The sequence below is a fragment of the Chaetodon auriga genome, chromosome 12, assembly GCF_051107435.1.
Source record: "Chaetodon auriga isolate fChaAug3 chromosome 12, fChaAug3.hap1, whole genome shotgun sequence".
NCBI classification, from domain to species: Eukaryota; Metazoa; Chordata; class Actinopteri; order Chaetodontiformes; family Chaetodontidae; genus Chaetodon; species Chaetodon auriga.
In genome coordinates this window covers 19961088-19984040 of record NC_135085.1, presented here as the reverse complement: position 1 = coordinate 19984040, position 22953 = coordinate 19961088, and the positions used below count along the sequence as shown (strand labels likewise).

Here is a 22953-nt window from a genome sequence, read left to right as displayed (position 1 = left end):
CATACATAAGCAACATTTTCCACTGCAGGTGATCCGTGCATCCAAACAGTGACACAGTAGATTCTATCAGTTTGCTCGACCACACGACAGTTTAGATGGATGAGTTGGAAAAACGGCAGCAGCAGCCAAATGCCCACTTTCAAAGTTAGACGCTCTCTTTGAAATGTTGAAGTTATACCTATTAGTTACGATCCCTTAAATATTTAAAATGTCCAACTGTTGAAATGTACTGGCAGCCGTTAATGGTGTCAGGAGCTGGTCGAAAAGAGTCACGTTGCTGACACGTGTGGGGGCTGAGGTGATTTAAGGTTGTCCTACCTAAAAACTTTACACGCAGTGGAAGAGAAAGATGAACTGACACTGACGATACAAGCACGTATATGATGCAGTCAGCCCACTTTTCTGCAGGGAGTTTTGAAGGAAAGAGCTTTCACACACGACAAACACTGAATCCAGATGCTTATTATTCTGAAACTAAATGAACAAACACTGCAGTGACCAGATTTAGTGTGCGAATATTTTACTTTTAAAATTGATTTTTAGTTGGTGGGGTTTTTTTTTACAAAGACATAACTTTGATGTTACTGAAAGGAACTGTTAGAGAAGTGAGCTTACTTGCTTTCTTGCCGAGAGTTAGAAGATCAATACCACTGCAGCTTCAGTGCTGCATCTAACCACAGGGTAGCTCATCTTAGCCTAAACCAGACTGAGAACAGGGGGAAACAGCGAGCCTGGTTCTTTGAAAAGGTAATAAAATCCTCCTACCAGCACCTCTGAAGTTTGCAAATTAACATATTGTATCTTGTGTGTTTAATCTGCATGATCTTGGCTGCTTAACTGGCAAAAAGATTGACATTGTTAACTCGTGAGTTTAAAAGGTGCTGATAGGTGGATTTTGTTTGCTTTGAGCAGAGCCAGGCTAGCGGTTTCTCTATTTCCTGTCGTTATGTTAAGCTAACCTAACCAGCTGCTGGCTTGTGCTTGAATATTGGTTCCAGGTTGACTGTAAATTGATCACTGTTACAACAATGCTGATTTAATAAATAACAGGTGCCTCCCACAAAGACCATGTTTTATTATTTTTTTCCTATGAAAAACTCATTGGAAACTCATTGGAGACACTATACATTTCATACATTATATCAAATGCAGTTCATCACAATAAAAACAAATTAATAAAAAAAAAGTAGTTAGACAGGCTGCAAATCCCTTGGACATTTAGGCTGGGTCTTTGGTATTAGTTGAGGGCACTTAACGGTTATATCAGTTAGAGGAAAATACAATAACTCTGTTTGTACATAATAAGCCCTGGCCTTTAATATCTTACCGACACCTATAACTGTTGTGCTGTTCATACAGAAAATCCTTCACGCAAAGTATCAAAGCCAGTTTCCATGAACGGAGTAGAAAAAAATGCATATATAAAACACTTTGATTCCACCAACATTACTGCATAAACTGGTTATCTAAATATTTTAACAGAGGAACTATAAAGCAGAAAACTACCACACTAAAAGAGATCTTGTGTGCTGCATAACATCAGACCCCGTTTATATTTAAGGAAGTTTAGAACCCATGCCTTTAGAAATAACATACTTGGTACCAGTGTTCGTTTTCAGAGGTCACTCAGTTGAAACAAGCGAACACACTGAGTTCTAAGGTCTAAGGCCAGAATGTCCGAGTGCAGGTGAAATCCAGACGACCCATGACTTCATCACCACAGCAACCCGATTCTCTCTAATAAGGAAACAGGAGAACCTGCAATTTAAAAAAGAATAACACTTGCTTTGGGAAGGAGAAATCATGTAAAGGAAGTCCGGTGTCAGATGTTCTGCTCTAGTAGGTCAAAAAACACACATGCTCGAGTCAAAGCCACTAAAATAGGCCAGCAAAGTAGAGCTGCTACTGAAGAGGGAGGTCGGCATTCTTAAATGAATGTAAATCTAAAAATGGCCATGAGAGAGCCCAAAGCGGGGTATATGTCTTACATGTGTCAGGCTTTTGGTGGATTTGTACTAAGGGATCATGGCATCAAAAGCTTCTGTGTGCGTTTACCTTCAGACAATGAAAGGCTTTCATGTCGAAGACGGTGTCTTGATGCCCTTTGTTGCAGCTACATTTTCAACTGGTATTACTGGTTCTGGTTTGCTAAAGAAATAGGCCTGAAAAAAACAAACAAATAAAGAAACAAGTGTAAAACAACCAGACGAGGAGGCGAGCACAGTATGAAGAGAAAGTACTAATCAATCATGAACTACAGCCAGTGTGTGTGCGATAAATGTTCAGCATTACAGGAGAGAATACAGCATTCCGGCAACCCATTCATCTTGGTCAGCCTTCAGACATGGGCTTAGTTTGTAGACTAATTACATGAATGTGAGCAGACACACGATACCTCTGTGGACCTGACCGGATTCACATTAAGAAGTGCACTAACAGCCCGTTCTCACACCAGTTAGCGAATGCGGTCAAAGTTTCCAGTGAAGAATCTACCCGGGGGGTAAACTTGACACTATCTGATGCAGTCATTTCCCAAAAACACACAGAAATGTCCACGTACTGTCTGTGGCTGACATTAACAAGCTGGGTTAAGGCTCGGCCATGCTACTGAGATCATTGAGGACACATGGGAGTGAGTCAATCATTGTTGTTATCTACACTGAGACGGACAGGCAGCTTGAATCAATTGGATTAGTGAACATGTAGTTTGCCAAAGCAGGACAATGAATGCTCTATCGTATTTCGCCAAACGGATTCATTTTCCGTGCCTCTCAAATTTGTAATTAATCCGAACAGTATGTTCTTGAAAGTTGAAAGGTGATGTAGATGTATTGAAAGTTATGTAGAAGCAGCGTCATAACTGTAGCCAGCGCAATTACCTTACAACCAACAGCGAGCAGAACGTTGAGCAAAACAATGGCTGCCATGATTGTTATGATAACTTTGGGGTGGTCGTCCCGTACTGCAGGCCAGAAGGTCAACACCAGAACTGAGCCGGAGAGGCAGAGAGCAACCACGATGGAGCACCACCTCAGCCATTCATATGGGAGAATCCACAGGACCTTATGAAGAAAAAAAAACTGTGTGTTAGTCTCATTTCAGGAGAGCTACAAAAGACACAATCAATTCCCGAAAGGAATTCATGATACAGGGGGGAATATTGGATCTTATGCAGGTCAGTGTTGTTGTTGTTGTTGTTGTTATTGATGAGAAAAAGGTTGGTGGTAATCTATATTTTACTTTTCTGTCAACAAATCTTATGAAAGGACAGAAAATCCAACAATGAAGTGATCTTCTAGGAAGTAGAAGCAGTATACCAACACTTCTCATTCATCTGTCTTATAAAGCTCCACTGAAACCCTGAAAATATATCACTGAGACACACTGTTGTACTGGGGAACATCTTCCTTCACGACCATGAACATAGCCTCTGAAGTTTATTTTCAGTCGATCCCACACACATCATTCGGCTGTCATAAATATTCATCAGTGCATCAAATGTGTATTGATCCAAGGCTGAAAATATTCCACAAAAAAATGCACTACTTACCTCTGTTTGAAAGATGTTTGCTAAAACCTACAGTACCAAACTAGTTCAGGAATCTTCTGAGCCTTTACAAAAAATTTAACTATAATTTTGTAAACAGTTTTCAAAAATATACATCTTCATTAGGAAATAAAGGGTTTGGGGCTGACTGCCATGAACATGTATATGTATGTATGTATTATTATATATATGTGTGTGTGTATACACAGTATACATATAAGCTGCCTACACACTGTATATATGTAACGCCAGCACAAAAACAGTGAACATTATAAAGGTTGCACCTGTTATTCTGAGATAAAAATTTCAGGTCTTACCACTGCTGGAATGTAAATCGCAAGAGAATAGCCATACACACAGACGATCTCCATGAAGGAGTACGACACCAAGTTCATGATCTTGTTGTTTCTCCATAGCAGGAAACCCCAGAGGGCGAGAGGCACCAGCCAGGCGTAGCTGAAGATCGCTGTTGCAGCTATGGTCACTGGAAAACACAGCAAATTCAAAAAGAAAAGAGTTTTTCAGAAAGATGTACAGTTTTCTCTGACATTTAACCTGGACAAGTGAGACATGAATACCAAACAATAACAGCACTGACCTTTTCGAAACTCAGGCGTATACTTATAGTGTGGTTTGCCTAAGTGCACCAGAAAGTTGGAGAGGTTTCCGCTGATGGCAATGGCAAACACAAGAGTGGTGCAAATCCAGAATGGCCCTGAAAGCACAATAAGCATTGGAAGTATTACAGCTTTTACAACTCCAGGTATTACCAACTTTAAGCTACAGTACAGAACAGGAACACAGTTTTCTCATACTTGACAGACCAAAAAATGTCTGACAAGGACATGAATGTTAAACTGTTTAAGAGCTAACCATAAAGATCAGGATTTCTTCGAAGGTAGACGTGAATAAAGTTCTTTCCAGGCCATGGCACCATTGATCCAATGATCCTTTCCTTCACCTGAAAATGTTAATAACACACGTAAAGCTGCATTTGCTCTGTGGTTTGCACAGTGGTTAAATCGTTCAAATTAGGTGTAAAGTTATTACATGATGGGTCTCGATGTCGAAAAACCTTTGGTAGTACTCAAAGGTCCAGAAAGGGACACTTTTCTTCTGCCCAGAGAGAAGCTACAACATAAAAAAATAAAATAATGGAGAAAAACAAAGTTAATCCAGGGATTATTTGGCGCAACAGCATTTAATAGCTGGTGAGAAATGGCACATTGTCAGTCGCTGTGCGTCTTGTCCAGACCTCTGTCTTGTCATCACCGGCGAGTGGGTCGTTTTCATCATCATCAGGAGGGAAACCAGCAGCTTTCCTCTGATTCTCAGGTTTGTTATGTTCATCTTCAATGCTAATGGTGACTGCATCTCTGTTAGCTTCCAACAGGTTGCCAGCTTCTTCAAATTCTATGTTCATGGGATAGATTAAAGGAAGATATTATTATAATGTCAATGAAGCATCAAGGAGATATGCTTATAGATTACTGAAGCTATAGAAACTGAGAAAGAGGACAGTAAACGGAAGCATCAATGAAGCAACTTCATCTCCTAATCACACAAATGATAGTAGAGGACGTTCACCTTGAAACTGAAATGGATCATTTGTGGACGCCATTTACACGGATTCACTCTCAGTGACGAGGTTGGACTCTCAGGAACTTATCGGCAAATTAATGTTGCCCCAAGGCAACAACTTGATCCTAAAAAGCTGTGAAGGAAAGAAACGTATTTTTAAGCTTCCAAACCTAATTATTCCTGGTCCATGAGTTGGTTTAGAACGATGTAAACTAATAACTTCCAGCAAAAAAGAAACATTGTAAGTTAGCCTAAGTTAGCTACCAAGTCCTCACTTGACAGCTCATCGACAACTTATATAAAATGCCCAACGTAACATTGGGACTGTCAAAATAAAGTAGCAGCAGTCTCATTGCATTGAAAAACTCGTACTTTTCTTTTAAACTATGCATGCTTACCAAGTTATCTTTCAAAACTGATAAAAATCATTTCTCTTCTCTCAGCTATGTTTACGTTGCGTGGAGCCGGAAATACTAGCATGTAAACAATACCTCTTCCTGTTACTAAACACTTTCAAAGTAAGGGTTTGAATTTCTTTTATTAATTCAACATTAAGTTTGACCCCGTCGTGGTGGAGTACGTATCGTGTTTTTGGAAGTTTATTCAGATTAAATACTTGCTAATTGTTTTGCATTTTAGGATGTTGAAACGAGTTTTTATCACTTAGCGGACTTTTATTTTGAAGTTAGCAAGCGAAGACCATAACTGTAATAACTTACGCTGAGGGCTAGAACCAGGAACTTCAAGCTAAATACTTGTTAAAAACGCGCAAGTGTTAAATAACCTGGCGGAATAAGATGACAAACGATAACAGGTGATAAAGGAATCCTGTTAAAGACTTTGGGAATTTTTCAGTCTTGGTTTTAGCTCAATCAACGACCACAAATAAGCTAACTGAGTTGCTGCAATGCTTCACGTGATTAGCCGGCTAGCTGCCTCATCGTCCCCGAGTCACAGGTAAAAGAAAAGTGTGACCCTATTATGGACAATAGCGCCATTTATGTCCGTGAAAGAGGCAACCTTCGTCGTGTTAGTGGCATAGTGTTAGCCCAGCCAAAGCCGGTGTCCTCATGCAGAAGGACAAACCCGTTAGTGCTGAGAAAAGAGCACTTCATTTTCACCTACAATGCAGAGGGAAGTCTGAGATACACCACAAAATCTCTGTTCGACATCACTCTGCTGTTCGTAGCTGACAACATTCACCATGTGGACTCTCTGGTGGGCTTCCCCGAGCAAATAGGTGACAGACTTTTTGCAGCAGCAGAGGAGAATCGTGCATTTTTAAACGCAGACGTCTCCCCAAAAGCCCTGCGGTTGTTCAGTGATGCTTATGGGGAGATGGTGCTTGGGTCCCTCTGTCTGAGAAATAGGTAAGTTATACCTGGAAACACATCTCCAGCCTGCCAGTTTTCTTTACTGTAACATCTCTTGTCCCTTTCATGTCTGCAGATTTCCACTCTTGCATGAGAGGATGGATGAAATAAAAACATTTCATAGTCTGAAGTCTCTGGATCTGTTTGGCTGCAGACTGGGTGATGATCATGAGATATTCCTGCATCTAACATCCAGCTCACTGGCAAGGTAATACCCTGATTTCTCATCACACGGAGGATTTAAGAAAAGACGTTACTAACGCTTTGCTTTGCCTCCTCAGCAGCCTGATTCAGCTGTTCATTGGTGGTAACTGTCTGTCGGATGCCGGCCTACAAAGACTGACTGCACCTGTCCGGATTATGAGGAAGGGACTGGAGCGTCTTCAGTTCCTTGATGTTTCCTGTTAGTAACCAAATTATTATCTGCTTCCAGATTGTAGCAGCAGTGCAAATACCACCATTTGCAAATTTAAAGCATTCAGAAGTTGGCCTCCATCATTAAGATGCCGATGAATTATTCTGTTTCTCATGCAGATAACCCAATTTCAGAGAGGGCTCTCAGATACCTCACATGCCTCCCCAAACTTGAAAAACTTGATGCATCTGGGACCAGTTTGAAGGTATGACAGTAATTGTTGTGTGTAACACTTGGCTGTAGCTTGTTCTGACAACTAAATGCAAATTACACCTCCAGCTTGGCATAAGACTGAAGACAATCATACAGGACCTGTTGGGGCTCATTTATTCTGAGAAACCACTGGAGACCTTTGATCACTCCACATGTAAGACAGAAGGTTGGGCAGAGCAGGTAAATATTTTCAGATGCAGATAAAAAGTAAACATATGTAGGCCAAATGTTGCAGATGTGGTGCTATTTGACATCTCATGATCATTTTCACTGTCAGGTTGTAAACCAGTGGGAAACGAATGGCTCACAAATGCCGAAACAGAAGAAAATTGAGGAATCCAGAACATCAGCGCTTCGCTTTTGTGAGTTGATTTTATATTTCAGTTACATTTTAAGTGGCTGTTTTTAAAAGTCTGGCTTGACACAGTCACACATTATCTATAATAGTCCTGAAAGTGTTTCTGTTCCCTAGTTGGCAGGCAGAAGTTTGTCAGAGAAGTACTGAACGCAGCACCGTTGGTATGCGAGAGCGAGGAAGAGGCCGAGAGAGAGAGACTGCATTTCTACAGACCTGCAGCTCACAGTCACGTATCAGAGAAACGGACTCCCTCCACAACAAATCATCATGCAAAGCCTTCATGGCACAGTGTCAGAAAAAGGCAGCGTCAGTCAGAAAGGTGTGAGAGTTCACATCAGAGCCCTCCAGCAAAACGCTTGTCTTCATCAGCTCTTACTGCAGAGGACATGGACTTGTTGAACAGCTACTGAGGTATGCATCCGTGTACCATTCCACAGGGCGGAGAGGAGAGCAGCACGAGTATTAACATTCATGCTTAAATGAACAATACTTTCCACTTGCAAACTGTAAACTCTTACTCTTGGATATAGATAGCGTTGTTGATGTATTTTTATAAATAAATGAATAAGTATTTTGCTTGTGTCCGCTTCCTTGATTGTCCTTTCACTGTTTGAAACTGATTTTTAGTGCTCATCAGAGCAAATGTGGCACTGTTGCAGACCAGTTACATCAATACTAACTGGGCAATGTGGACAACTGCCCTGAGGCCCCGAAGCTGCATGCTAACAGTGAGTGAACTGGTCTCATGCCAGTTTATTTGGAAATCTGTTCGGGGATATGCAGCACTGATGCACGGTGTCAGCAGACATGATAGGGACCTTAAAGTGGTTTCCTTATTACCTAATCTCAAGGCCCTGTTTTGAAGAGGGTCCCTGTGCAAGCTTTTCTGTTCCCGTGTGCCACATTTCTAAACTGCTGACTTAAGAGCAAAATAATGTAATCCCTTCATTAATCCCACAGCAGAGAAATTTGCAGCATTACAGCAGCAAGGGGAGCAGTGTAATATTAAGAAGCACCAGTAAGGAAGAAAAAGATATGATACATAACTAAACAGCATAAAAAAGACAAGGCAATGGTTGAGTTACACATTACTGCACATAGGGAATATTAAATTGGCCAGTTTAGTGTGCACTGATGTGTGTGTGTGTGTGTGTGTGTGTGGTCCACTGACAGCAGCAGGAAGGAAGGACCTGCAGTGTCTTCCCGTCACACTCTGCAGGTGAAGCAGCCTGTCACTGTAGGAGCTGCCCAGTGCTGTCAGAGTGTCCTGCATGGGGTGGGTGGAGGGGGCATCCCAGCAGAGAGCCGGCCTTCTTAACCAGTCCATGAAATCTCTTCCTGTCAGCAGTCGAGATGCAGCAGACCTCTCCGTAAAAGATGACTGGTGCTGCCACAGAATCGGAAAAGCTCTGCTCTGCCCGCTGTGCTCCAAAAGGCTGGAGTCTGTTCAGCAGATACAGTCTGCTGTGGGTTTGCTTTTATAATCCATTTGTATCGTCAGTCCAGTCTAGTTTATTATTCAGGTGAACATCTCTGGTTCGTTGAGTGCGCACCTGTGGAAGTCCACCACCAGCTCTTTGGTTTTCCCTGCTCTGATCTGTCGGTGGTTCTGTCGGCACAAGTCCACAGATCCCTTTACCAGTTCTCAGTAAACACTGTCGTCCTCACCTGTGATGAGGCTGATGATGGCAGAGGTGTCAGAGAACTTACGCAGCTGACTGTCAGCTGATTTGAACTGTAGAGGGTGAAGAGGAAGGGAACCAGGACTGGTCCCGGCAGGGCCCCCGTGCCGCAGACAACCATGTCAGGCTCACAGTCCAGTATCCTTAGATGCTGTGGTTGGTTGGTGAGGTAGTCCACCCGTGGGCTGTATGGTGAAATGAAAAAACAAGATTCTCACTGTGCTCCAAGCCCTTTTGCAGGTGAGAGAGGGATCTATGCTGGAGGTAGATGACAGCATCATCCACCCCAGTGTGAGGCTGACTGGCGAACTGTAGCGGCTCCACTGATGGACTCACCAGGGTGCTGCACCAATTCAGCACTGCCCTCCTATAACCTTGTCACACACGATGGACAGGTCACAAAAAAGTCAGAAAATTGATGCAGCAGAACCAGAGGTACCTCCTCTTTCACACATTCTTCCTTGTCAAAACCTGGTGCCTACATTACCCACAATGCAAGCCGACTGCCTGTTGTAGCTTATGTAGCCTCAGCCCAGAAGCCCCAAGCAGAGTTGAGTGGGCTAGAGTCGTCTGGTAAGCTCACTTCTTTCAAACTCAAAAACTCCCACATTTGTTTTATTTTCAAACTTGTAGTCTTAAGCTCGTCCAAAAAATGCAAGCGACATCACTTGAGGCAATTTATCAGTCTTTGCACAGCTCCGGCTGAAGCCACAAAAGGCTTTGTACAACTTTTTCTCATATGCAATTGTACTCCCCAAGACATGTAAACAGACTTTGATGTATAAAATCACCACAGTTCCCCTTTAAAGCAAACTACCAAACAGCAAACGTGGAGCCTATGTATCATTCCAACACAGAAAAGCTGTACACAGAGCACAAAAAGTGAGACAAAAAGGGGTTAACGGGGGGCCGAGCAGCTCATTTTTTGCCCTTCAGCCCTGTAGCAGACTAAGAGCCAGTTCTGAGGATATTGACATCCAAACAATAAGAAGCTAGGAAAATTGCTGGGTTTGATGGCTGAAGACTGAAAAATGGAGCACATTATGCTAATATAATATACCATAAGGTAGCTGTGGAATTTTACATTCCAAGATTAGGCCCTTCAGTCCCAACGGCAGAGGTAAACAAGCTGTGTGACGGTGCATTACTGCATTTATGACTCCTCAGCTCACCACCCCATCAGAGATTAGAGTGATATAACAGCCACTCTGTCATCACACAGGAAACTGGTGCTTTTCTCCGCAGTCTTGCATAAACAACTGACTGCTGAGTGGAGGGGGAAAAAAACTAAATGACTGTCTAATTTTTTTTAACTCTAAATTGGCACCAGAGCTTTACATTTCAGACAAAAAGAAGCACTAAATCCACGGCAACACAATGCTGGAGCTGCAAAGACCTTCGTCACCTGAACATGGAATACAGTATCAGACTGCAGTTTGACCTGAAAGTGTCCAATCAGTTTCTAAACATGCAAGTGACTACATTTGTAAGCTTGAAGGCAGATGTTCTTTTCTGTGTCCCCTTGAAAATTATGGCCCTGGTTACTCTAATCCTTATTGTTCTAGAGTTAGATTCTTGTGTTGAAAACTCTGATGAATGAAAAAGTCACACCCGTGTAAAGAACTTCACTCCATTGTATTTAATTCTGACCCATCATTACGAGAACAGACAACAGCGAAGCAGGAAAGACCTATTGTTTGTACCATCACTATTAATTATAGTCGTAGAATTTTATTGTAAAACTCAGTATCTGGAAACCACTGCAGTAGAAACATAAGAACAGACAGGGAGAGTCTGCGATGTTAGCACAATCTATTTTTCCAAAAGTTTAGGGTTTTGGGTGAAACCTGCATCTCTTCAAGTCACAAACATTTCATTTAAACATTATTTAATAAAATAAGCAAACCAACAGACAGCTAATGCACACATCAAAAGTTTAAGAAAAATCCCAAAACCTATTTTACTTTGATCACTACACTATAATGCCTCATCCATACAAATATACAGAAAATAAACCTTTCCATCACTCCAATTTTGAAAGCTTCAAAAGGGAGACGAGACATTATATCAGTAATACAAAGTGTTCTGCAAGTAGTAGTTACTCCTGTTCAGACCACAAGAGGCACAGGCCTTGTGCCAGAGGATAAAAATCAACTAAAGATTTAAAAGGAGGAGATCCCTTCTGCACTACAGCTTTGGCTTCTAAACGTCAGACTGGCCCAGGTTCACTTTTGAAGGGAGTGGCCCGGCCTCTTCCTCTGGCCCTTTGGAGGTGATGATCAGCAGGGAGGATGCTGGGTACGGGGTCAGTTTGTGTTCCTTCATGTACTCCTTGTCACCATAGATGCTCAATTTCTGTGGAAAAAAAAGGGTAAACTACTGAAATATTGTTTTGGCTTTTCACATTTTCGACATAAATAGAACTCAAAGGTGATGATAATCAAAACCTTGAACATACCTACAATCATTCACTTTATTCTAAAGATGTTAGGTCTGGAAAGGTGTAAAACGCAGCATGTTCTGCATTTCCAACGGTCTGTTTCACACTGTAGGTGTTTAGCTAAAGCCTTTAGCTTAGGCAGCGAGGGGTGCTTAAAATAATAGCTTGACATTTTGGGAATGCACTTATCCACTTTCTTGCTTAGAGGTGGATGAGAGGATTAAGGCTACTTTGACATCTGCACACTAAATATGAAGCTACATCCAGTATCCAGCTAGCCCGGCTCCGTCCACAGGTAACAAAATACACACTGTATGCTAGGCTATGCTAACCAGTTGCTTCCTCCAGCTACATATTTGCCCTCCAGCTACATGAGTGGTATAAATCTTTTCATCTAACCCTCACTGAGAAATGTCCAGGTGTTGTCAAGTATTCTTCTGATTTCCTTGAGTCACATATTTTCCAAGCAATTACCCATAAAAAAAACACAAAAACAAACCCGTAGCACCCTGAAATTACTCGTAACAAACATTTACATGCCTCGAATTAGCTTGTTTGTTAACTTAAGCACCAGAAATGTCTAAAAAAGGACATCACTGAACTCACCTCAGCAGGTACATACTGGTTCACGGCAGTTGCCACAGTTGCACAACAGATCCAGATCAGGACCAGCACAGACAGGATCAGAGTTGTGGTTAGGATCCACCCTGGCAGCCACGGGTTCCTGACGATAAAAAGCACAAAGATAAAGCTTGTGCGAGGATCTGATCCATGGTGTGGTCAATGGCATGCTCTAGTAGGCAAGTTAAACAAATGAATTTCCTCGACAATGTAGATAAATGCATGCTAACCAACCTTGAAAGGCAGCTGAAGAGGTTGTATTCGTCATCGTAGCTGCGGTCCCCGCTCATGTCCCTGTCCCTCTCCTGGATTAAAGTGCGTTGGTATTCTTTGAAAAGTGGGCTGCTCAAGCCGGGGACTTGAAATAAGAAATGGAAGTTACTTGACATGCAGATACATCTGATCTGTTTATTTCTGTTGTGCTGAAAGACTTGTGGGTTATGTTTCAAATATAGGCAAAACCAAAATGTGTTAGTCTGAACAACAGAGTCCAACACTATGAATGTCTTCCAGCAGAGACTGACGGAAAACGTGTACCACTGTCCCCATATTTTAGCAATACTGTGTCTCTATGACGGCCAGCTTTTCACCTCTCCTTCCAGCGAGGCCATTTGGAAACGACTAGAAACACTTCTAATGCCGCTGAACTACTTCTTTTCTAGTATAACCCGGCCCTTAGCCCCAAGGCTGTTTGCTCCCTCTGAAGATGTAAACCAGTAAAACTGGTGCTCAAATACATACTTTGATTTGGAAATTCTCACTAATACTCAAAAAGGAGTAAACAGTTAATTTGTGGTGGCCTACTTTCAGCTGTAGATTAATTAGTGTGCGAGTCAGCCTTCATGTCAGCAGGACGGTACATGTGGGATTGACTGAAAACAACATATAGTGGCCATATTCAGATGTCACCCAGCGCAACTATCTGGCTATTAATGTATTATTTGGGACAACAATGCAGGTCTATAGCACAGAGGGAGACACCAACTCAGGTTAAGAATAATAAAAATAATATCATCAACATAAGTGGATGTTAAGAAAATCTTGTGGAGGCTTACAGCTCTTCTGTGGCTCCTCTTTAACTTCTTTTTCCACTTCAAACTGGGAGAAAAACTGGACTTGTGGTTCAGTCTGTGAAACAGAAGGCAGAAGTGGATTTTTAACAGTGTTTCATCGACACAGCAGCAGGATGAACTGTGTTGTTTGTGTGCAGAATCTCATCATACCTGGAAAATGACAATTTTGCCATCATCAGCCTGGAGGTAGAACGTCCATGTGGAAGTGATGAAGCTGTGGGCCTGATTCATCACATCCTCCCAAAGCCCTCTGACCAGAGTCAGGGGGTACAGCAGGTGTATCCTGGGCATCATGGCCTCCAACTAAAAGAAAGACGAGCAATACTGAGCGCGCTGTTCTTTACTGAGATGTGTCCATATTCATACAGACCAGCGAGGGATTGTCACATACTTGTACCTGCTCATGCCGCTGCTCCGCAAACGGAAGCTGATTCTGACAGCCCAGGTTGCACGCATACTGCTCATCAGACTGGGTGTAGGCTTCACGGCAGGCTGCGGAAGTCGGGAGGTAATGAGAGATGACATACAGTAAAACAGGATAACAGATACTGGACAAAGGGGCGTTTGAGAGCAAGTGAAATCTAACAGACCTGGGTGTGGAAACAGATGCATGAACAATGTGTTTACAGCTTACACTGTAAATAGTTATTATTTTCACTGTGGATTAATCTCTTGGTTATTTAATGAGTTGCTCAGTTAGTTGTTTGGTCTATAAAATGTCAGAAAATGGGGGAAAATGGCGATCACTGTTTCCTAAAGCACAGGATGACGTCCTCATGTGTCTTGTTTTGTCCACAACTAAAGGTATTCTACTGTTTATTTACTGTCATAGACGAGTGAAGAAACCAGAAAATATTAACATTTAAGAAGCTGGGATCAGAGAATTATGTCTATTTTTAATACAAAATTATGATTAGTTGGTTATCTAAACAGCTGCCAGTTAATGCAATAGTTGACAGCTAATCGATTTGTCATTGCAGCTCTGGATCTCATGGATAACAAAGGATAATCACAGCGGCCTGGACACCGTACAGAGGAGAGGTAAACAGGTGACAGGCTCCGTGCAGGACTTACTTGATTCACACTCGCTTTTGGTCTGATTCAGGTCGTCGCTGTCACGGACAAACTGACATATGGAGAACAGACGGCAGCCTCTCTGACAGGCATACAGTTCCTCCTCCTACAAAACAAACAGGAGGACCAGTTGAACGCTTCGACAAAAGACGGCACCCGTGAAAAATGACGCACTTTCAACTTTTACACAAGTCATTAGCAAACAACGTGTAACAGAACAGAGAGAGACATGAAGTAACGTTATAACGTCTAAGGCCTCGTTTCGCTCCGCTAACTTCCCAGACGTTAGCTAACGCTAGCCATCGTTAATAGTTGCCCCATCGAGGAGTACTCACCCGTGGATACGTGTGCAAACTGTATGTCATTTCACATGACTTGTGACAGGATGCTGTGTTTCCCAAAACGCTATCGAACACATCTGAAGACGCTGATGTGCTCGAAAGCAGGACGAACAGTCCCAAAATACAGACAAAGGAGGATTGCATCCCCATTTCACCTGCGAAAACCTAAACAAACAACTCGCTCTTCTTCCTTCTAAATCGGTTTGTTGTCTCGCGGGAACTCCGCCTCACGCGAGGCTGGCCTTGTACGTTTTGCTATGTTTAATGTTCCTTGTAAAATCTGGCTTCTTCAGTCAGGCTGTGTCATCATAAACGTACTGTATGTTCAAATTCTTTAGATAATCAAACAATAAACAGTGTGAAAATGCCTTTTTTTTAATTGGCAGAGCTAAACATTTCTTGTTATCATGACTTTAAATTGGCTAGACCTCAAAGGAAATATCCTGTGTATCCTGTGCCACTTAAATGTTATGCATACAGCCTTGTTTGTGTTACATGATATTAATAGATTATTTATTTTGTGTCTTGTGCTTTTTTAATTATGTTGTATTTTTCTGTTCTGCCTTTCTTCTTTTTCCCCCCTGGTTTTGTATATAACTGGACAGGTATCTTGTGTGTTTATGGTTTTATTACATAATCTAATGAACTTCTTCAGAAAACAGGAGTTATTCAGCTAAATTAAAGAGCAATTGCTGGGTCTGCAAACAAGCCAAAACGTGTTTAGCAGAGGGGTGTAACAGTGATATCATGAAAAAGTTTCACTAGTTAAAATTGCACTATGAAAAAAGACAGACTTGAAAGGAAAAGATGGAGACACAATAACGTGATATAAAACTTAAATAATGCATTACACAGTGAGAATAACAACTATCACAATAAGGGTTTTGTAGTTTCTTATTTATTTATTTTATTGTATTAATTCAGAAGATTGATTATTTATTGAATTTTGTGCTATGCATACTTTCATGGCTTCCAATTTTCTACTTTCCCACAATGTTGGGTAGGGTCCACGGTACTGGTTATTTCCGACAGCACCGAAATGCAACATGAGTAGCTACACTTACTATAGCCACTCAGCTCTAGCTAGCTTTTCGAAACAGATTTGTCTCATTTAAAGTTATAAAGGCAGCTGTTCGTTAGTGGAGTATGGACAAAAGACTTGAACAAAGCCAGCAACGTGTTTAATGTAATGAATTTCAAACGTACATGAGAGTTATATAGCGAGGTAACCAGGTAGCATAGCTAGCTGCTAATAACAGTTAGCATTGTTCTCTCTGGAACCTCCTGAACAGCAGTTTAATCACTAGCTCGTCAAAAATAGCCAATCTACGAGGTAGCCTGCAACTTTGTACTTGAAGATGGACAAGTTTGTGGTGCGGCTTCCCAGAGGGCAAACACCTAAAAAAGCGAAGAGCAACGAAAAGATTTATAAACAAGTTACAATTGAATCTTTACGGGTGAGCTGTCAGTTCTAAATGTGAATGATGGGTAAAGTCAGTGTTACTGTGAGACAGATTTCCTTAGTCACTCACTGCCCTTGTGTTTCTTACAGAGGGTGGTTGTGATCGAGGATATCATGCGCTACAAGTCCATCCTGGAGCTTCCAGAACAGAGCAAGGACAACCTGCTGAGTGCCCTGACAGACCTGAGCAAGAAGATCCCATCCAGGGAGGTTCTCAAGTCCACAAAAATAGGTAGACTGAGGATTACCACCTCACTGTGTAGACTACTGACACAATGCTGTCTTGATGCTGAAAGCATTAGCATGGATTGTTATCATCTTTCTGCTCAGGATGTAGCACAGACTGTAGAAAAACCAAGTCAGTGTAAACTAATAAAAATGGGTATAAGTTTGATACTGCACGGTTCCAAGTCCTGAGTTGTATATTATACCTCAAAGGAGCAAACAGCTATCAAGGCTGTGTTTACCTCACACACTAGGCCCTTTCTAAGCTTCGCACTCCACTAATTAGTTCACCGCATTATGAAATCCTCTCTCCTCTAAGGTCATACTGTCAACAAAATGCGAAAGCATCTGGACCCCGAGGTGAGTTCAATGGCAGCAAAGGTTTACACCGACTGGAGGACATTCATCGAGGAGAATTCCAATAAGCCGTCTATTGAAGTGCGTTCCGACAAACAATCTGAAGGACTCAGGAACAATGCTAAAAGACTAATGTCTGAAGCCCTGGGGGTCAAGGTGAGACGGAGCATCTCTGAAGTCAAGTGTAACAGCAAAAGCCTTTGTGTTTGACTCAGTCTGTTTATTCCACCACTAATTTCCATTTTAATTCACATTTACATTACATTGATTGCGATATTTTTTTGAAGGTTAATTGGTGGAGAAGCTACAGAATGTGGTCAACTGTCATATTTTCATTTTTGTTCATATGTTTAAATGTTTGACATTTATCAAATCGGCACATTCCAGCATGTAGAAATTCAGCGTATGACGCATGCAGCACTTTTTAAATGTTTATTTGAACTGATATACAATCCCCAGCTAAAAATGTTGAGGAAAATGTTGGCTGCAAGTCCACTGACATCTTTTTATATATTGATATACTGATATTATGTTTGTTCTTTTTGCTTTCTGATGTGACCTACAGGAGGATTCTGCTCTTGTTGACAATATCGAGAGGGAAGTGTTTCACCAGAGCTCCCGGTTAGTCAGCAGCTCATACAGGCGGACTGTTAGAGCGCTGGTGTTTGCCTTCAAACACAACCCTGAGATCAAAACTCAAGTGAAGGACAGCACAATGCCAGTCAGCCAGCTGGTTTCCAAGTACAAGAAATAACTGGTAATCAGGTTGACCCTGCATACTGAAGACTTCTGGTTGTATTACTTGAAATTTGTCAAGACTTTTTGATGCATGCACATTTTATTTTTTTTACTTTTTTTTTATTACTTTATTGATTTTCTGGAAAGGAGATATAAAATACTTTTACACATTGTGGCACATCAGCAGCCTTACACTGTTTTATAAACACATGTAAATCACAGTCAGAATATGGAATTTATTGTTGGTGGTGATTATGCCATTTCTTCATGTTTTTGTTAACAGTGGCTCTGTTTTTATACTGTGGGTGAACATTTTTATACAAAATGTGATTGAAAATATGACAATTTCAGCATCGGAGTCCTTTCTTTGTTGGATAAAACCATACGTACATGCTGTACATACTAAAGCAGCACCAGCCAAACAATAGCTATCACCATGAGAATAACAGCCAGAACACAGATGCTAATGAAGACAATATCGCTCAGGTCGTGAGGCTCATGTTTTGGATCCCCCGCTTTGCCGCCACTGTCATCGTCAGTTTGTTGGGCCTGCTCCTCGAGACGTCGCTCCTCTGCTGAAATGATGGACACTGATGCTATCTTCCGCAGGGCATCACACTGCACCTTATATTCCTGCACATTCTGCTGCTTCCCATCGGAGAAATCAATGTAGAGTTTGTTTACCAGCACGGTGATGTTCTGATGTTTCTGTAAGGGAGCAGGAGTCACAGTAGTTATAGAAGCAGGTCACTAGTATGTCTTTAACAGCATAAGTGTGGCACACCAGTAAGTGATGTGAGACTGCGGCTGGTCACCTGGCCAGCAGTGCCACAGTTAACAAACTGAGCAAGTATCTTGTACGAGGTGGCTGTCAGCTGAGCTGCACAGGTTGGGTTCCCCAGGTAGATGCTCTCACGGTCCAGCTGAGGTAAATACTGCTGGGGTATCAAAATGGTGAATTCTGATCTTGTGCAGCTAACGTTTACAGGTACCACTTGGATAGTGGGGAGAGAAAAGACACAGTTCACACTTGTTGAAAAGCAGAGTATATGCTAATGACATAGGAAAGAGTTGTTGTTAGGCATTTAGAGTCAACAATATTTAGCTGAGATTTAGACTGTGAACATTGTAAGCAGCAGCGAGCTCATGATTTCAAGCCACAGCCCGCACAGAATAAACAGAATTAACGTTCATAGAAATGATACATTTTTCACTCTCAGAATGAATCAAATGAACTTTTACCTCCAAGATAAGAAGCAGTGAACCCTCTGTGAGCTTCATTTCTGTCGGTGCTGAGCACCACCAGCATCTTGTGGCCCTTCGAGATGAGAGAGGAAGGTTGCTCCCTGCCACACCAGCGTCCCAGCAGGGTGTCCGTCTGACTGTCCCCATCATAAACTGCGACTGAGTCATAGTCACACTCGCCTGACAGGCTGTTGCGGTCCTCCAAGTCCATCACGGGGAAAAAGAGTTTGATGCGGTATCCAGCTGCTAAAGTGATGCTCCAGTGGCAGTTGATGTTGTTTGGGTAGATGTTTGGAAAATGGGGGCTGCTAAAGTTGCCAGTTACGGCTGACAGGACCTGCTGGCATTCACCTGTTTGAATATAGTTGATCACGGGAGTTAGTCAGATTTAATGATATCAATTTAGTACATTGTATTCAGTTCAGTGTTGGCATTGTAGGATGCGGCATCCATGATTTGATAAATCATTCTTAGAAAAGTAAAGGTTTATAGTTATAGCAAGTATGTAGTTAAAATCTCCTTATTAAATAAACACCTCCTCCACAGTGTAAAGGAGTAGTTCCACATTTTGTGAAAAATCAATATTTACTTTCTTGCTAACACTGAGATGAGAATGTCGATACCGCTCTCATATGTGTATAATAAGTATGAAGCTACAGCCTGTAGTGTGTGGTGAGCTCTCTGGACCTGGCTTATAGACTCATGCAAAGCTGCACCTTGGCCTCTCAGATCAAGTCCCAATCCCAACACCCACATCCTCAGGGACCCCGAAACTGCTTTTACTGCTGCTCTACTGCACTCCTTCATTTTACATTTATCTACATTACCTGTCTTTCTATTTTTACAGTGCTGTACTGCACTGTATGTAGATGGGTGATGTTAAAGTTTTTCTTTTCCTATCCCCGTATCAGCAGCCAGTTAGCTTAGCTTAGCATAGAGACTGTAAATTGAGGAAAACAGCTAGCCTGGTCACTGCGCAAGGCCAAGAAATGGTGAAATGTCAAATGAAACAAATAATATATAACCTGGTAGTTAGTGAACTCCAGAGGTGCTGTTGGTGGGTTACATTACCTCTGGATGGAGCCCGGCTAGCTGTTTCGCCTTGTTTCAAGTCTTTATGCTAAGCTAAGCTAACTAGCTGCTTGCTGTCATATGCACACACGAGTGGCATCACTTTCTGCAACTGAATTTCAGGATTTCATTTCAACTTCTTGTCAATCAGTTTGTGTTTGATGAGGTCAAATGGAGTCAGTCTGTGATCAGCTGAATGAAAGTTATTCTGCAGTGTTTAAATTGGATTCAAGTCTGGACTAGACCACTCAAGGACTTTCTCTTTGTGGACTTTTTTCTCGGGTGTAATAGGTGTGAGAGGGGTGATGAGCTCTGTTTGACACATAGATAGTGCTTTACATTAGAGCAGAAGTGTTCAATTTTCATTTCATCTGTTGGCAGGATCTTTTGTGCCATGTTGTCATCTAGGCCTTTCATGTGCCTCCACTCAAATTTTCAGCATGATGTAATTTGCTTTTCTTTTTTTTTTCCTCACCACTAATGTAAGGACCCTGGAATCCATTGTTTCTTATTGTTTAAATCCAACCCAGAACAATTTTATAGCTCTCAACAGATCTGTCTTGGTCAGGTTTTCACTGTAGACTGCCATTTGGATTTCATGTTAGCTTTTCTGATCTGAAATGGGAAATTAATAGGATTTCTGCAAATAAAGGTCACTTTATGTAAACCCAAAAGTAATAGCATGTAACTGTTGATGACTGAACAAAGTCTCTTTTCATTTCCAAAACCTTCAGTTACACCAGAAAACACCAAGGGGATCAAATAATGAGAGCACTTTAGAGTGAAGAATTTATTTTTTCAATACAAGTAATCAAACCAAACTTTCCTACCTGAGTAATAGTAGGCCTTGAACCCACGTCCACCAATGTTGAAGTCGGACTTGAAGACTACCAGAAGCTGGTTGGAGGTGGTGACTATGTGCGGGGGTTTATCTGCCCCGCAGTATTTCCCCAGGTGGCGATGGGTGACTGTTGGGCCGTCAAACAGGGCGACAAAGTCAAAGTTACATCCCTCATTGTTTTCCAGCTGAAAGTCCAAGAAGACCAAGGTGACCACGCTGGTGTTGGACACATGGATGGCCCAAGAGCAATCTGCATTGTTGCTGTACTCGTGAGGGTAGCCTGGACTGGAGATTACACCTGACAGGCCAGTTAGGACTCCACCACACATATCTAGAGAAAGATAGAGGGCAGATACACCTGACAGTTTTCTTTTTGAAAAGGAGAAGCATCACAGACTACAGTTAATGGGTGCAACAACCTCCAGAGAGGGTTGTAAAATACTTGGCTTTTTTAATGGGGCCATCTGGAAACCAACAACCAAATATTACACCAACTAAAGATAAACATGCTCACATTATCATTGCATGATATCGAGCATGATAGCATGCTGATATGAGCATTAAGCTCAAAACACAGCCTCACAGAGCCACTAGCATGACTGTAGACTCTGTTTCTATATAATGTTTTGGTGAGATATTAAGGACTCCAGTGAGGTTAGCATCAAGAAGTTTTAGCTAAAAGCCATGAGTTATGGCATTGTCAAAAAGAAACAACTCAAGTTTTGAGCAGTTAGCCAACTGATCCCTGTCATATTACATCAAATATAACAAGTTACCTTTTCTGTAGCCAACACTGAAGCCCCTGTGGGCAACATGGCGGTCTGAATGGAAGATGATGGACATGACATTCCAAGAGGAGGTGAACTGTGGCGGGGAGATGTCACCACAAAATACCCCAAGGAGGTTGCCCTCATCCTCAGATATGCCATTGTAGATCTTGATGTAGTCATAAGCACAGTTGGCATGGTACTCCAGCTCAAAGTGGTGAAAGGTGAGGAGGACGGAGGAACCCTCTGCCACCACAATTAGCCAGGCGCAGTCAATGTTATAGGGATACAGGCCTGGGAAGTTTGGACTGGAGATATTGCCAGATGGAGCAGAGAGGATTCCTCCACATTTGACACCTTATGATTACAAAAGTTTAATATCAGCTCAAAGAGAAAAGATACAGAGTAAAGGTTATTGCTCTTCCGTTGCTTACTTGTGTGGCAATGTTCTAGCAACCTGGAACAACCTCTGAAAAGCACATTACAAGCTGACATTGAACAATTAGGTCCAACTTTCTCTGTATATACAGTACCGGCAAGATAAAGTGCTTCCATCAAATTTAAGCTTTGTTCCATCAAGATAACAAATAGCAACTCACCTTTTTTAGAATCAGCCTTGTCAACAAGCAGTAGTAAATGAATCAGTATAGCCGCCCTGAGACTCATGTTGTTATTGTTGATTCGGCTTTTGTCACGCCTCAGCTACGATACCAGCAGAGACAGACAACGGCAGTGTCAGAGCGTACAGCCTTGAAACATCAACAGAACAGTAGTGCCTGTAGAGGTAATGGGACTTTGAAAAATTCATCCACAGCCTGAATGAGGAACCTGACACCTACCTGGGCCACGCTTTGCCCTCTTTGCTAAATTTTAATGACTGATATCCAATGAGCACGAGTGGCTTGTCAGGACACTGTTTGGAGAGATGCCATACATTTTTAATGGTCTCTCTCTCTCTCTCTCTCTCTCTCTCTCTCTCTCTCTCTCTCTCTCTCTCTCTCTCTCTCTCTCTCACACACACACACACACACACACACACACACACACACACTAAACACCAGCTGCAAGGGGAGTTGATAGAAGAATAGAAGAGACGGGAAGAAAGAGAGGAGGATGATCACATTTGTCACTAATATAAATGGCTTCATTAGAGAGATATAAGGAGAGAACATCCCAGAACTATTGATGTCATGGAGTAAGAGGAACTGTATAGACTTTTCTTTTCTTGCATTAAAAGCAACTTAAGTACAACACAAAGATAACAATATCTTAACTATGAATGGGAACGTACAGTATGTCAATGAAAAAATGCACAGGTGTGTCGTGTGTGGTGTGTCTCACTTATTTGGACGGCAGCATCAAAGGCTTTGTAGCTTTTATAATAGCTGCTCCTATTGACCTTTTAGCACAGTCACCTTAGTCAGTACAGTACAATACGTTAAAAATTCATTCTTGTATCTTGTATCTGCAGCTGGAAATTCCATAAAAAAGCTAGTGAGTGGACCTTGATTATTTTTTGGTCAAATGCA

The 22953-nt window shown here is 41.9% G+C and overlaps 5 protein-coding genes across 8 annotated transcripts; 2 read left to right on the top strand and 3 right to left on the bottom strand.

Moving 5' to 3' along the window:
- Nucleotides 1-509: 509 nt before the first annotated feature.
- Nucleotides 510-5603, bottom strand: yipf1 (Yip1 domain family, member 1). Of its 2 annotated transcripts, none has more exons than XM_076744041.1 (10): nucleotides 5527-5603; nucleotides 5135-5261; nucleotides 4803-4960; nucleotides 4598-4678; nucleotides 4421-4508; nucleotides 4146-4262; nucleotides 3865-4031; nucleotides 2880-3062; nucleotides 2056-2162; nucleotides 510-1758 (listed from the first exon to the last, which is right to left on the bottom strand). In XM_076744041.1, exons 2-9 carry the CDS (start codon nucleotides 5166-5168, stop codon nucleotides 2076-2078), a joined length of 915 nt encoding a protein of 304 aa, XP_076600156.1. In that variant the 5' UTR covers nucleotides 5169-5261; nucleotides 5527-5603; the 3' UTR covers nucleotides 510-1758; nucleotides 2056-2075. The 2 variants fall into 2 exon arrangements, with proteins under 2 accessions (XP_076600156.1, XP_076600157.1); XM_076744042.1 differs by having other exon boundaries at nucleotides 1626-1737.
- Nucleotides 5604-5806: 203 nt separating this feature from the next.
- On the top strand, nucleotides 5807-8062 carry lrrc42 (leucine rich repeat containing 42). 2 transcript variants are annotated; one of them, XM_076745324.1, is made up of 7 exons: nucleotides 5807-6498; nucleotides 6578-6709; nucleotides 6786-6904; nucleotides 7036-7121; nucleotides 7196-7309; nucleotides 7407-7491; nucleotides 7602-8062. In XM_076745324.1, the coding sequence occupies exons 1-7, from the start codon at nucleotides 6110-6112 to the stop codon at nucleotides 7895-7897; spliced, it is 1221 nt and encodes a 406-aa protein (XP_076601439.1). In that variant the 5' UTR covers nucleotides 5807-6109; the 3' UTR covers nucleotides 7898-8062. The 2 variants fall into 2 exon arrangements, with proteins under 2 accessions (XP_076601439.1, XP_076601438.1); XM_076745323.1 differs by having other exon boundaries at nucleotides 6783-6904.
- A 2723-nt stretch (nucleotides 8063-10785) lies between these two features.
- On the bottom strand, nucleotides 10786-14957 carry tmem59 (transmembrane protein 59). Of its 2 annotated transcripts, none has more exons than XM_076745781.1 (8): nucleotides 14713-14957; nucleotides 14378-14483; nucleotides 13695-13795; nucleotides 13454-13606; nucleotides 13286-13358; nucleotides 12465-12588; nucleotides 12216-12333; nucleotides 10786-11524 (listed from the first exon to the last, which is right to left on the bottom strand). In XM_076745781.1, exons 1-8 carry the CDS (start codon nucleotides 14866-14868, stop codon nucleotides 11372-11374), a joined length of 984 nt encoding a protein of 327 aa, XP_076601896.1. In that variant the 5' UTR covers nucleotides 14869-14957; the 3' UTR covers nucleotides 10786-11371. The 2 variants fall into 2 exon arrangements, with proteins under 2 accessions (XP_076601896.1, XP_076601897.1); XM_076745782.1 differs by having other exon boundaries at nucleotides 13701-13795; nucleotides 14713-14933.
- A 788-nt stretch (nucleotides 14958-15745) lies between these two features.
- tceanc2 (transcription elongation factor A (SII) N-terminal and central domain containing 2) lies at nucleotides 15746-20270 on the top strand. Its single transcript, XM_076745262.1, has 4 exons — nucleotides 15746-16175; nucleotides 16271-16412; nucleotides 16725-16918; nucleotides 17328-20270. Exons 1-4 carry the CDS (start codon nucleotides 16077-16079, stop codon nucleotides 17514-17516), a joined length of 624 nt encoding a protein of 207 aa, XP_076601377.1. The 5' UTR covers nucleotides 15746-16076; the 3' UTR covers nucleotides 17517-20270.
- cdcp2 (CUB domain containing protein 2) lies at nucleotides 17903-22090 on the bottom strand. The gene is made up of 6 exons (XM_076745261.1): nucleotides 22024-22090; nucleotides 21434-21781; nucleotides 20647-20988; nucleotides 18743-19096; nucleotides 18316-18494; nucleotides 17903-18208 (listed from the first exon to the last, which is right to left on the bottom strand). The coding sequence occupies exons 1-6, from the start codon at nucleotides 22088-22090 to the stop codon at nucleotides 17903-17905; spliced, it is 1596 nt and encodes a 531-aa protein (XP_076601376.1).
- Nucleotides 22091-22953: the final 863 nt, after the last annotated feature.

Excerpts from the sequence above, each read along its gene's own strand:
- yipf1 (XM_076744041.1), bottom strand. The coding sequence starts at position 5,168 with ATGGCGTCCACAAATGATCCATTTCAGTTTCAAG. Across the intron at positions 4,679-4,802 it reads CCGGTGATGACAAGACAGAG|CTTCTCTCTGGGCAGAAGAA; the intron begins GTCTGGACAAGA and ends TTTATGTTGTAG. Across the intron at positions 4,509-4,597 it reads TCGACATCGAGACCCATCAT|GTGAAGGAAAGGATCATTGG; the intron begins GTAATAACTTTA and ends TAACATTTTCAG.
- lrrc42 (XM_076745323.1), top strand. The coding sequence starts at position 6,110 with ATGGACAATAGCGCCATTTATGTCCGTGAAAGAGGCAACCTTCGTCGT. Across the intron at positions 6,710-6,782 it reads ACATCCAGCTCACTGGCAAG|CAGCCTGATTCAGCTGTTCA; the intron begins GTAATACCCTGA and ends TTGCCTCCTCAG. Across the intron at positions 7,492-7,601 it reads AACATCAGCGCTTCGCTTTT|TTGGCAGGCAGAAGTTTGTC; the intron begins GTGAGTTGATTT and ends TCTGTTCCCTAG.
- tmem59 (XM_076745781.1), bottom strand. The coding sequence starts at position 14,868 with ATGGGGATGCAATCCTCCTTTGTCTGTATTTTGGGACTGTTCGTCCTG. Across the intron at positions 13,796-14,377 it reads CAAAAGCGAGTGTGAATCAA|CCTGCCGTGAAGCCTACACC; the intron begins GTAAGTCCTGCA and ends CGACTTCCGCAG. Across the intron at positions 12,334-12,464 it reads CTCTTCAGCTGCCTTTCAAG|GAACCCGTGGCTGCCAGGGT; the intron begins GTTGGTTAGCAT and ends TTTTATCGTCAG.
- tceanc2 (XM_076745262.1), top strand. The coding sequence starts at position 16,077 with ATGGACAAGTTTGTGGTGCGGCTTCCCAGAGGGCAAACACCTAAAAAA. Across the intron at positions 16,413-16,724 it reads TCTCAAGTCCACAAAAATAG|GTCATACTGTCAACAAAATG; the intron begins GTAGACTGAGGA and ends CTCTCCTCTAAG. Across the intron at positions 16,919-17,327 it reads CTGAAGCCCTGGGGGTCAAG|GAGGATTCTGCTCTTGTTGA; the intron begins GTGAGACGGAGC and ends TGTGACCTACAG.
- cdcp2 (XM_076745261.1), bottom strand. The coding sequence starts at position 22,090 with ATGAGTCTCAGGGCGGCTATACTGATTCATTTACTACTGCTTGTTGAC. Across the intron at positions 20,989-21,433 it reads CAGTGTTGGCTACAGAAAAG|ATATGTGTGGTGGAGTCCTA; the intron begins GTAACTTGTTAT and ends ATCTTTCTCTAG. Across the intron at positions 19,097-20,646 it reads CAAGGCCTACTATTACTCAG|GTGAATGCCAGCAGGTCCTG; the intron begins GTAGGAAAGTTT and ends ATATTCAAACAG.